The sequence below is a fragment of the Corvus hawaiiensis genome, chromosome 24 (assembly GCF_020740725.1).
Source record: "Corvus hawaiiensis isolate bCorHaw1 chromosome 24, bCorHaw1.pri.cur, whole genome shotgun sequence".
NCBI classification, from domain to species: Eukaryota; Metazoa; Chordata; class Aves; order Passeriformes; family Corvidae; genus Corvus; species Corvus hawaiiensis.
The window spans coordinates 5,423,391-5,437,014 of record NC_063236.1 but is presented as its reverse complement, the minus strand read 5'-3'; the positions used below and the strand labels follow the sequence as shown (position 1 = coordinate 5,437,014).

Genomic DNA, 13,624 nt, shown 5'->3' with positions numbered 1-13,624 from the left:
AACGCCCTCCTTGGAGGCAGCCCTACACTGCTGCTAACACACATCTTTATCAGAATTTCATACTACCAGGCTTTTCTAAATTTAAGTCTTAAACTCCTCTGAAAATTGGTTTCAGAGCATCCATCTCCCAGTAACACCTTCTGCTTCTGAGCACTGCTGGAGTCCCCATTGATTCCAAATTCACTTACTCTTCTGGCAGATGCAGTGAAGGAGTTGGGCTCGGGTGGTGGCATTTGCTCAGTGATGCTGGGCCTGGATTCACGGCTGGAGTGGTTGGCAAAGGGCTCTTCCTTTCTCTCTACAATTTTAAACAAGAAGAGAAACCAAATGTTTCAGTATTGCACTTCCAAGGCCCCTCTTTACACAGAGTGTGCTCTGCACTCCAGGTCAGTGCTGTGTGACCTCTGTCTCCTCGGATCAGTGAGATGTCAGCGCCTCCTGCACTGTCAGATGTCAGGGCTTTCTGCAAGGAGCTTCCCACTTCCTAAAGAATAGGATGGATACATTTGCCAGGCAAAGCTTTTGAACTTGATCCTCACAGACAAGCAAAATCTTTGCAGAAAGCACCAAAAAGGGGACACACAGGTTTTTTGCTGTTCAGAATTTTGTTTCCTGTCTGGGAATTTCTTCCCTGGTAAATCTTGGGATGAAAAGGGGCACATGCTGTTCCTGCTGTAGCACGAGTGTGGTACAGCCAACAGCCAGCGCTGGGTTTCACTGCACAGTTCTCTGCACCTGCTTGTGCTGCTGGCAGAATTTCTGGTCTTCTGTAGCAAAATCCATTTTTCTACAGGAAGCCAGGACTACTGCCCAACAAAAGCCCTTACTTGGGCTCCAAGCAAGCTAAGCAACCCTTGTCCCTGCTCACAGCTGGCTCCCTGCTAGTTAGATAAGTGCAGCTGTCCAGTATGACATTTTTTTTTTTGTATCTATGCACATGCTTGACAGAAGAACATCCACCAGACATTACCGGGGGAGAGCAAGCAGAAAGGGTGACTCAGGCAATAGGTTCACTTGACAGGAGAGCACAGGCTGGAGACAGACTATTCACCATAAACCCAGGCACTTGGAACCTGCCTGAGAAATGATGTATCTACACCCACCAACCAAAGTTTTCCTTTTAGCTAGGAGTGCTCACACAGTCATGGGTTGGAAAAAATAAAGTAATTTTAAGCATAAGCACCCAACCGGTCCTAGGAAATAATGTATGTGCAGGGAGTAAGTGTCTGCTGTTACACATGAGGAGTACTTTGGGATGGAGCATCTGGGAGGATGGCACCTTGGAGCATGAAGATCAATCTTTCTGTAACAAATGTTCTCAGTCCTAGAAAAAAAAGGATCAAAGGACACAGAAAACAGAAAAGAGCAAGCCAAGAGAAACATTTTAAAATAACAGGAAGTTAGCAGGACTGACAGAGCCTGAACTAAAGAGACAAAGACAGAATCACAGAATCTCCTGAGTTGAAAGGGACCCACAGGGATCATTGAGTCCAACTCCTGGCCCTGCACAGACACCCCAACAATCCCACCCTGTGCCTGAGAGCGTTGTCCAAACGCTCCTGGAGCTCTGGCAGCCCTGGGGCAGTGCCCATTCCCTGGGGAGCCTGGGCAGTGCCCAGCAGCCTCTGGGGGAAGAACCTTTCCCTGATCTCCAGCCTGACCCTCCCTGCCCCAGCTCCAGCTGTTACACTGGGTCTGCATGAGAATGGATTCTCAGCCACTTTTCCCTCTCTGTGAAGCAGCAGATTTCAGTTCTGGAGCTGAACCCTCGGGTGCACTTTCATCCACCCCTAGGGAAGGGGCAATAGATCCCCCATTCCTCCTTGCAGGCCTGGCAAGGATGCCATACTTGGCATCCAAGTCCATGGAAATGCCCACGGACAAGGAAAGATGCGCTGCCATTTCTGACAGCTGCTCATTCTTGTGACTGAGGCCTGTAAAACACAGGGTACTGCAGGAAGGGAAGGCTGCTGCAGCAGCTCTCCAGGCTGGGCTGCATGGGCACTGGGAGCCTGTCCTGGAAGTTTATAGCACACAGGTCAGCTTTTAAGGTCAAGCCTAATTAGAAGGGCACAAGCTAAAGTGGTAATGACAGGTTGGGAAGGGCTAACTGTGAGCAATGTGACTGGGAGCAGTTGACTGCAGAAGAGGGACAGGCCAAGGGACTCTGTGCTGGCAGCACAAGGGATGGCACGGCCACTGGCAGCATTGGCTTCGGGCATGATCCCACATTTTATTCTACCAAAATTTCAGCAATAAACATGAATTCCAGACAAGAGAAACTGGTGAGGATTAGTTCAATCTCCTCAAAATAAATTTGTAAGAGTAAAAATTTAGGTTTCTAATTCCTTTTTCGTAAAGGTTTTTCGATAAGAGTTTTTGTTCAGTTGGTTTTTAAACAAAACAACACTAAAAGCTTCCACGGCCTGCTTTAATTCCCAATAATTACATATTGTAATAGTTCCCAGCACAGATAATCACCATAGAATTTTATACTGATCTTTCTCTTGTTTACAAGAGGTCAATGCCAAATTAATTGTCCTCAAAATGAATAGTGGCATTAATGCCCTCAGCTTCCTTTGTTTGAAGGACACAAATTTCTTACAAATTATAAGAAACATACTACTCTGAAGCCCTTCACCAATTTCACCGCTTTCCTCATCCAATTTCTTCTTCCCACAATTTCTGCAAATTCAACAAATTAATCGCAACCTGAGACTCTTCAAAACACACCTCAAAATAAACTTGTGTTACACTGCCAGCTTCTACATGTCCTGCTTTATGCTCAGCTACCAAAGGGGTTGGAATTTTTAGGTTTAAAAAGATCACTCAGAATTTTTTTTTTTCATCTGGACTTTGAACACTTAAGAACAACAGTAATAACCTACGTGTCCAGCACTGCTCAGAACTGTAAAGGTATGGGAATATTAAAGAAAATGAAGAGGAATAAGGGAATAATTTGCATGCTTTCATACCCATGCCTCCTGTACCATCATGTAAAATGTTGAGCAGATAAACACAGAATCTCAGATTGGTTTGGACTGGAAGGAACCTTAAAGCTCATCCTGTTCTACCCCCTGCCATGGGCAGGGACACCTTCCACTATCCCAGGCTGCTCCAAGCCCCGTCCAACCTGGCCTTGGACACTTCTGGGACGGGGCAGCCACAGCTTCCCTGGGTAACCTGTGCCAGGGCCTCCCCACCCTCACAGGGAAGAATTTTTTCCTAATATCCCATCTAAACCTACTCTCTGTCAGTTTGAAGCCATTCCCCTTGTCCTGTCACTCCAGGCCCTTGTAAACAGTCTCTCTTCATCTTCCTTGGAGGCTCCCTTCAGGTCCTGGGAGGCCACAGTACGGTCACCCCAAAGCTTCTCTTCTACAGGCTGAGCAATCCCAATTCTCTCAGCCTTTCCTCACAGCAGATCTGCTCCATCCCTCTGATCATCCTGGTGCCTCCCCTGGACTCGCTGCAGCAGCTCCAGGTCCTTCCCGTGCTGGAACCCAGGGCTGGAGGCAGCTCTGCAGGTGGGGTCTCAGCTGAGTGGGGCACAGGGGAAGAATCCCCCCCTGCCCTGCTGCCCACGCTGGGGGCTCAGCCCAGGAATACCACTGTCTGTCACTGAAATCAGTAATACTGTGACATTTATCATTTTCATTACCAAAATGAAAAATCTTACTTTTCTTTGGGGTCCTCCTATAATGTGGGCTGATGCTGTTACCTTACAGAATCCTGCTTTAAAGAGTACTAAAGATGTGACCCCCACTGACATATGCAACAAGTGATAGCTGTGGCTCCATCCAGCTGGGCAAGTCCACACTCATTTTATCAGTGATTTCAGAAGTTTACAAGGCAGGGTTTCAATTGTGATGGACATTTCTCAAAGGACCCAATAATCTTGCCAGGAGAGTACAGGTAACAAAGCCTGAAGCTTAATCATTACCTGAATGCTTGTTGTGTCCCATTTCTATTACCTCTAGTGGTTTAACACAGACTCCTATAATGTGCTTTGCTCAGTGAACTAATGCAATAAAAGGACCTGTTCTGACTTCACACAAAATTCAATGCTGAGTGCTGTAGATCTTTCCTTGCTGAAGGATCTTAGGCTGCTCCTGACTCTGTTAAACCCCACACAGCTCCAGGTCTTACAAGTGTGCAAACATTTGAGTTGTTTTGGTTAAACTACCACCACGTTCACATGGATTACAAGCATTGGCACCCAGTTAGACAGGTATAATTTATATTTATATAAATATGTATATAATCAGGGTAAACCCCTGATTTATGGAGAAAATATGTGTGACTTGTACTGTGTGTCTCTTTCTATCACTGACATGTCCACTTAAAAGCTCCAAGATCATTTCCCTGTGTTACTGCCATGCCCACCCAGCTGCTGCAGCAGTAGCTCTGCGAAGCCCAGCCAGGATTTTCCACCCCTCTCACCCTGCCCCAACAGCATTAACTGATACAATCCTAACACAGGTGACAATTTTACTGCCACAGAAGCACAACAAAACTGTAAACTACACTTCTCCCCAGGACCTATTTCTTAGTATATTGGATATAGACCAAGTAAGTTGATGCTAAAAGTAGTTTAACCATTAAGCACATCATAGTCCAAGATCCATCTGTGTTTGCAGAATATTAAGTACAAGTAAGTCTTGGCTTACTGTAAAATTAAGTATCTGTATTTAAACTTTCTGTGCTGCACATAAACACTTCTAAAACTAATTAAGGAAGCCACAGAAATTATAGAAAAGGAATGGGAGTAAGATGCCAGCAATATACTATAATGTAAATGCTACTGTGACTCTGTGTACTTAATCCTTACTTTCCACTATCTTTTGCAATCATTATTCATCACAGCCTAGAAAACAGAAGTTCCTCACCTCTGTAATCACCCAGGACAGCTTCAGCCCTTCATTTCAGACTGATCCAAACACAACAGGCTATTGCCTTCCTACACCTTCACTTGCTTTCCTACCATCCTGCACCTGAAGGATTCTTCTTGAACTGGGCCAACAAGAAAAAAACCCTGTTTAAGAACAAGCTATAGACAATGTGTTATCTTCAATCCATGTGAGCTGGAAGTAGGAATTAAAATAGGATCTGAAGGATTGTTTAAAAAAATAACTATGCTGACCTGGGAGTCAGCATTTGAATCAGCTTTTTTAGCACAGTAGTTCGAGATTTCTCCAAATTCTGTACATATACACTGGAAGTAAAACTTTCAGGATGTCCTTAACAACTAATTATGTCATTATTAACAATAACAACAGCAACAACAATAGCTAGGCTAGTTATTAAATCCAAGACTGTACGAAGTCTTACCTGACTCCTTCTCAGCGTCTGACTCTGAAACTTCATCTTCAGCTTCTTCCTCTTCAGAACTAGAACTGCTTGAGTCCTTGTTCTCTTCCTCAGTTTCCATGGACTTCAGTGTGTCTTCCTCATAAAGAATCTTCTCTTTGCTGCAAAATAGGAAATTTTAAGGACTAGGCGAGCAAGTTATCTGAGTTGTATGTCTCAGGAACACACAGACATGACTTACTACATACAGAACAAGCAAAGGACAAAATCCATCTACAGACTGAACATTCCAGCACTTCCATCATGGCCAATTTGCCACGGATTCCACTGCCAGTCTCACATTTTCTCACTCTGAAAACAAAAATGTGATCTCTCCTTTTCTAGTGCCACACAGTGCAGCAGTTGGGCTGTAGGGCTCTGTGCTACAAAAAGGTGCAGTCCTCAGCCCAAAGCTCCGACTGATCCTCAGCCAGAGCAGGAGAACCAAACACCAGCCCAAGCCCTTGTTCCATCACTCACTGGGTGTGTTAAGACACAACTAAAACTGTATTTGAGAGTGCTCAGATTAAAAAAAAACCCAAAACCATGAAATAAACAGCAGTGAATTGTTTTTGACCCAGCTGAGGCCAGCTGGCTGTGAGAGATGAAGCTGCTCTCCCATTTCTCCCATTACTCTCTGGGCAGTTTCTTTTCAACTAAGAGAGAGAGACTTACTTGGTGAAGAGTCTGTTTTGAGGCTTCCCATTCATGTCAGCTTCAATCAGCTTATTCCTTGTCTCCTTCTCACTTCGTAGCTGTCAAAAAGTCCATGAAGATGAGAGACAGAGAATGAGGATAGACATTAACCAGCTCCGTCAGGGTAACCCAGTCAGCACCACAGCACAAGGTCAGCCCAGCCTTGTTAGACCAAACCACTGTAGGTTTGTGTAAGAAGCCACTTGAACAGCAGCACATCTGCAATGGCACTGTGAGCCCTGGACTGGAGCTCCAGCAGGGCACAGCACCCAGTGTGTCCTTGGAATGCAGCTGCCGTTTAGTAAAACCTTCAAAGGCACCTGCAGCTGCCCCTGCTGAGACCAGCAACAAACCCTGACTGCTGCCCAGAGAGGTCGTGGGCTCTCCCATCCCTGGAAGTGTCCAAGACCAGGCTGGATGGGGCTTGGTGCAACCTGGGCTAGTGGAAGGTGCCCCTGTCCATGGAAGAGGGTGGGACTGGATGAGCTTTAAGGCTGCTTCCAGCCCACACTATTCTGGGATTCTGCTGGAGGTCTGTCCTTATGTGTGTGCACACATGAAATCAGGCTAGATTCAGCTAAAAATCTGCTGCCTTTGTGGCTATTATTTACTTGCTGCCAGAGGAAAGAATTCAAGTCTGCCCTGTCCAGGTAACCAGGGAACTCCTGTGAGGATGGGTCACTTCTTAAATCTCTCAAATGCACTAAGTCATTGCCCAGGAATACCTGGGATCACACAAAAACTGAAAGATTTTGTCTAGAGAGCAGCAATATTAATTTTACCACCATTGGTGGACAAAACAGTACCCAAAAATTGTTTTAGTACCTTCCAGAACCACAGAAACAGCTGAGGCAGAAGGATGACAGCTAGGGGCTCAATTAAAGGCTGACTCTGTTGTGCCATGGCTCATCAGGTTTTTCTTTCTCTTTTGACAGGCAAATGAAGTAAAAGCACTGGAAATTCTGAATCATAGAATCCCAGAATTATCTGGGTTGGAAGGCACCTTAAAGATCTTCCATTCCCACCCTCTGCCATGGGCAGGGACACCTTCCACCAGCTCAGGTTGCTCCAAGCCCCATCCAACCTGGCCCTGGACACTCCCAGGCATGGCGCAGCCACAGCTGCTCTGGGCACCCTGTGAAGTGGGAAAAGCTACATGGATTCCAGTGAAGAGCAAAAATTTGGGGTACAACATTGTTAAACTGACCAAACTGCTGGAACACAGCAAAGGGAAGTGCAGGAAACAGCCTGCTCCATTCACAGATAATTCAGGAACTGGGAAAAGAATCCAAACCCAAACCAAATTAATTGCTTCCAGCAAACAAAAATTCCCTTGCTTTCCAGTAACGGCAGCAAATCATTTAGCAAGGGTGGCACAGTGTTCTGCTTTAGACTGAAAAAAATATCTGATTTGAGAGTCATTTTGGAAGTGAAATAATGTCAGTCATGGAACTGCCTGTTTTATCCTTAACAAATATAACTTTTCTATTTTTAAGTGATAAAAATGGCACATGATAAACACATGATAGATTGGCTTTTCCACTAAAAGATCATGTCCACTAAAAAAAACTGTGGTAAAATCTGGATTCTTCTGCCCAGTTCTACACTGACTGAATAAATGGAGAAGGCCTTTATATAGTGCTTCTATATAGAGAACAGGGGGGTTGTAGCCCCTGCAAAGCAGCCCTAAAAATGGGTGAGCAGTCACCCAAAAAATTCTTGTTTTTCTTCTTCATTTAAGAAGTGCAGTTATCTGTAAAATTTTGGGTAGTGAGAGAGAGGGGAATCCAAAATACAACCTGATAGTATTTATCAACGCCTAATTTAGGGAGAAGCTGATTAGTTTTTAAGAAGCTCCTGTCAATGCTAAGGCTGCTATTTGAGGATGGCAGCAGCTGTGTTGTGATCAGAGCTGAAGTTCTAACCACCCACATTGTCAGTTCCTGAAAATCCATTCCTGGGGTTTATCAGCAGTGTTCCCATTCTGTCTGTTTCTGAACCCAATGTTTTAAGCGATATTTACAGGTTTTCAATTCTTTTTGAAAGAAGGTTAGCTTCTTTTTTGGAAGCACTTAAATGAGATAATTCAGTAGATGATGAAATTCAGATGAAATAGGAAAAAATTCAATCCAAACCCAACTTTCTGGCTTGAAACTGCCCTTACTTTGAACAAGATATATTTTGCTTTCCTTTTTTTATGTCAACTTTTGGCCTATAATCCCTTCCAATATTTCCACTGCACTATGAAACGGCAATTTAATATGGTTTTGAAACCACCCATTTTTTCAGTCCAGAATTCCCTGAAGTTTATAATTTCTTCTTCCTCCCCATTGTAAGAAAGGCAGACATGGTAACAGATCTTTCCCAACACTGACAGTGTATTTCCCTGGATGCAAACACAAAGCTGACTTGGGTAATCGCTCATTAGGAACAGAGCAGTTTGATGCAAGAGAGCCTGCCAGCCAACAAAGCAACTGCAGGATAATAACAATTCCAAAGATGAACATAAGTTCCTTACCAGTTCCCGTAATTCTGCATGCCATCACACTACTGACCTCCTTGCTGCAGTCATCCAATCTAGATTTCTAGCTATTAAAAATATTGCTGTGATTAAAGATTGCAAATGAGTAACTAAAGAAAATAGCTGGGCCCTGGCTTCCTGCATCTGTTGGCACCATATGTCTTGGAGAACACCCGTGTGTGAAAAGGTAATTGGAGAGGTGGAAAACGATCTCCAGAAACTCACCACAGTCTGTTTCTTCTGCAGCATTTCTAAATGCTCCACGAGTCCCTCATCAGCCACGTCAAAGGGAGTCTGGCCCTGGTGCAATGACAGAGAACACAAGAGGATATCTGAGATGACACAGTGGTAATGTTCCAAAAAGTCCTATTTACCAGTGCTTATGCTCCACATCCTCCCTCCCCAAATGGTGAGTGACACTCTGTTTCACTCCAGAGCAAGGAAACCCATGTGCCAGTGATCATGGAATCACAGAATCATTTTGGCTGGAAAAGACCTCTAAGATCATGTTTACATTCAGTGAGCAACTTTTACCAGGGCAGTGCAGCTCCCTGGTTGCTGCAGCTCGAATCCAACAGCCAGGACTATGTTTGAGTTTCCAAGTTTCTAAAAAGGACACTCTTGCACTGAGAGGGAATGTGACTGACCTCTTACGTTGGATACCAGGGAAAGGTTCTTCCCCCAGAGGGTGCTGGGCACTGCCCAGGCTCCCCAGGGAATGGGCACGGCCCTGAGGCTGCCAGAGCTCCAGGAGCGTTTGGACAGCGCTGCCAGGGATGCCCAGGGTGGGATTTGGGGGCGTCTGTGCAGGGCCAGGGGTTGGACTGTGGGTCCCTTTCAATTCAGGATATTCCTGATTCTGTGTTACTTTACCATCATTTATTTAAAGGTTCTGAAAGGCTGCCAAGGAAGCCAAAAAAATTGGGATCCATTTCCACATCCATGGGCATTTACAAACTAAAACTACAAAAATACTCTAGGGCACAAACCAAGAAATTGGTTACATTTTCACCATAACTAAAGCTCTAAATGTCATTTCATTAACAACACACCATGAAACCCGATGGCTACAGGTCAAAAATAAAAGGTAGCCTTGTCCATCTGACCCAACAAGGAGACAATTCTGGACTGGAAGGAGCAGGTAATGCAACAAATACAATTGTGGCTGTTTCTTTTCAAGTATGGCATGATACAAGACCCCATACACATCCCGAACACTTTGGAAAAGCATCTGATGGCATTTAAACAGAAAAGATTTTGGTTGCCAAAGAGCTCACCAGGCTGAAAGGGCTTCTCATGGAGGCATTTGTGTTCCAGCAGTTTCCAGCACATCTGGAACACACAGGGCCCTCTCTTATCACATCCTCCTGCCAGCCTTCATCCCCTGGTGCTCCTCCAAGCACACCCAACCCTCTCTCCTCCCCCAGAGGCTGCCATGGCACACCCGACCCTGCTCCAGTGGGAAGCAGCTCACAGACCAGTATGAACATCCCAGCAGGGATGGGAACACCAAGAACAGCCCTGGACAAGCTCTTGAAAATCCATGAGCTATAAGGTTCCTCCAAACCCAAACCAGTCTGGGGTTCTATGATTCCATGATCATGCAGCAGGCAATAGTCGTCATTAACCTGGCTATAGAATACCCTGCATTAGTTGTGTACTGACCAGCTTGTTCCTGATGTCCATGTCACACAGAGCCTCAGCCAGGATGGAACACGCTTCCTTCACTCCCCAGTGAGCAGCTGCGTGGAGCGGAGTCCAGCCATCGTTGTCCTGGACGTTCAAATTAAACCCAGCCTGGATCAGGAGCCTGAGGAAAGAAGCAAGATTGATCTCTGCTCATCAGGAATGACTTCCTGGCAGAGCAGAGTTTCCCCTATTAGGCATCAAGTAGGTAGCCAGGCTTCCTAGCAGCCAGGAGCTTCTGGACTTGGTTATTAACTAAAGCGACATCCCACCTGATGTGCTCGAAACTGTAATGGAAAGGGCAATGAATGAAAAGTGACGTTGATGTAAAACCTGCTGGAACATGTCAAACTGATAACAGTCCCTTTCAGCATGTCCTGAACTGGGAGAACACCTTGATTTCCCATCTGGCATTGGTGACCCAGTCTGAACTCCTTCTCCAGTGGAGAAGAGAGCCTGGACTGGCTCAGGCACTGGGCACACAGACAGCATCCCTGCAACTGCCATCCCTGTGCCAGGGAGCCAAGCACAGCACCTGCCAGGAGAGGGACATTTGGGAACTGGAGCTTGAGCTTGGTTCTCCAACAGCACAAGGCCACAGTGTGGGGTGGTCGACAAGGAGACCAACAGGACTGCCAGGGAAGCACCAGTGGCATTGACAGAGGTGACACTTGTATGCTAAACAACCCTCATTTGGATTAAACAACCCCAAATGCATTTTTTCAGAGATGCCCTTGCACATTTCAAACAAATCTTCCACAAGTGAACCTGCCTGGGATCTCCTTTCCTCACCTTCACTGCTGTGCCCCTTCCACCCTCCCTTCTCCATCAGAGCAGAACACTGGTGTTTCACAGCACCTGGAGCTTGAATACTTAACACCAAAACAAACACAAGAGGGTCAGGGGTAGTAGTCTGGAGCTCCAGAGCCATGTGCACACTGGTGTGGCAGTGATCAGGCTCACCTGATCACTGAGCAGCTCCTGTATCAAAACTATTATCCAAATTGCTTAAATATTGAAGAACATCCCAGGGGAATTCTGCAAGTCTGGTAAAACTGCTCCTGAAAATTTCCATTGTGGGAAATTCCCCCATCCAGAGCCACCATTGCATAGCATGAGGGAAATCCAGCATGACCCCAACATGGCACCAACAGCTTGGAAACTCCTGCAGCTTTACACCAATGTGCTACTGTGCTAAATAAAACACAGTCACAGCAGAGCAGCTGTGGGCTTCTCTGTGAAAGAAATTGTAAATTAGGTGCTGAGTTTCTGTTGATTTTCCAGCTGGCAGAAGGGAGAAACAGAGCTGCTAAGAGATTCAAGGTCACAGACAAATTCCACGACTCATTTAGAGTTAGCTGGCTCCTGGCTGTCAGCCCCTTTGGTTTAAGTCACTAAAGCTCTGGATTTGAACTTCAGCACGGCCGTCACATACACAAGAGTGCAACAATGTCAGCTTGCTGTGAGATGTGTTTATCATTACCACAATTAATGCCAAGGAGAGGCTGTCCAGAACTAAGTCACCCTGCACACACTGAACTTCATCAAGGAGCACTGGATTCACAACCCTCCCCTGACAGGCCATGGGACCAACACCTCAGATTCAGAGATATTACATTTCTATTCACATGAGCTGTGTTAGATTCCTGTTCTTGGGCATGGTACAGGCACAGACAGCTCATCACTCAATTATAAGTTCTAATGACTGAATACAAATCAGAAACATGGAGTACAATAAAATGCTTGAGGCTTGATATGAAACAGCTCTTAAGACATCAAGTCATGTCACTTAAAATTACGAAATTTAGGATCAAGATAGATGAACATTTCCAGAATGGATTTTAACGTGGGCAATAGAGTAACCCTGTAAAGACTATTTACAAGAGCATGTAACAAGACAAGGGGGAATAAATTCACATGGACAGAGGGCAGGGTTAGATTAGATATGAGGTAAAAATTCCTCCCTGTGAGGGTGGGGAGGCCCTGGCACAGGTTGCCCAGGGAAGCTGTGGCTGCCCCTGGATCCCTGGAAGTGTCCAAGGCCAGGTTGGATGGGGCTTGGAGCACCCTGGGATAGTGGAAGGTGTCCCTGCCATGGCAGAGGGTGGGACAAGATGGGCTTTAAGGCTCCTCCCAGCCCAGTCTGTGATTTGATGATCTCTATGTTTATGGGCAGCTCTGCCCAGACAGAAAGAGCAGAGAAAAAGCTTTACTGTTGGAAACCTTAATTTGACATTACCTGTAACAATATTAATGTTTTTTACCAGGAAATTGGGCAAGTTTATGTTCATAATAATCTTTTTAGTGCCAGGGCAGCAGAGCTGTCAGGTGCTGGAATCCTTCTGTCACTGCAGGAGCAGTAGCATGAAGGGGTAGAGGACAGTGAGACAGGGGTGAACACTGCATTTTCCCACTAGACTGGTCATGTTTGTGACTGTCATGCAGTGTGTGTTGTCACTTGTATGTCAAAATTATACTTTTATCCCCTAATACTGTTTAGCTTGCTAGTCCTAAAATTATTACCCTAACAGTGAAAATTAGACCTCGTGATTAGAAAAATTAGAGACCTCCTAATTTATACCTCACTCTCCAAAAAGCTTTCATTACTTCAAAAAGGCCTGGAGGTATGAAAGGGAATCCTCCAGTCCCTGTGTATTTCTGGGTGAACCACTATGGCTGGACACATAAAACCACAAGAGCCTTTTGAGAAACAGCAGCCTGAAAATCTCAGTATGGAACAAATTTCTCTGAATGTAAAGCAAGATGTCTTCTTTAGCCTTAATTTCACACATCAGCCCTGGGAGGAGCTCCTACCTCATGACTTCAGAATAGCCCTTGGCTGCAGCAACATGAAGAGCTGTGGCTCCTGTCCGGGGCTGCTTTATATCCTCAATTCTCCCACTGTTCAGCCACTGCCGGGCATCCTGAAGCATTTGCTGCTCCTCTTCTTTCCTTGACAAGTCTAGGTCTACACCTAAGGGGGTGAAGCACAGAAGAAGAGATGAACAAGAGATGAAAGCTCTGAAGTACTTGTTAAACTTACCTTACATTCCCTTTGCTATAAAATATTAGTAAACTATTTCTGATCTTCCACAAAACAATCAGCAAAAGCCTTTTCTATGAACTGGGAGAGCTCCTGTGTCATTGACAGAGACTTCAAAAACTGTCTGAGTTAAAAATTTTGAAAGTTGGGCCAGTGGTTGCAACCCAGCCCAATTAACTAAAAGCTCAGCTGAGCATTAAGGGTAGAAGGATTGAATTCTACATGGGCTGTGTCCTAGACCAAAACAACAGTCATGAACAACAGCTTAACTGACTGAATTGACCTGTACTGAGGGTACAGTCTGAGGATCCTCAGATGTCTCCTGCAGG

The 13,624-nt window shown here is 45.3% G+C and overlaps 1 protein-coding gene across 6 annotated transcripts in view; it reads right to left on the bottom strand.

Annotated features, from left to right (window-relative positions):
- The window catches only part of PPP1R12B (protein phosphatase 1 regulatory subunit 12B), a 132,725-nt gene that overhangs the window by 78,158 nt on the left and 40,943 nt on the right, over positions 1 to 13,624 (bottom strand). For all 6 annotated transcript variants that reach the window (XM_048327736.1, XM_048327735.1, XM_048327732.1 and 3 more), the window contains exons 4-9: positions 13,067 to 13,226; positions 10,232 to 10,376; positions 8,792 to 8,866; positions 6,025 to 6,104; positions 5,332 to 5,471; positions 189 to 298 (exon numbers count right to left, since the gene is read on the bottom strand). In XM_048327736.1, coding sequence (XP_048183693.1) covers positions 189 to 298; positions 5,332 to 5,471; positions 6,025 to 6,104; positions 8,792 to 8,866; positions 10,232 to 10,376; positions 13,067 to 13,226 — 710 coding nt within the window. The remainder of the gene's footprint in view (positions 1 to 188; positions 299 to 5,331; positions 5,472 to 6,024; positions 6,105 to 8,791; positions 8,867 to 10,231; positions 10,377 to 13,066; positions 13,227 to 13,624) is intronic.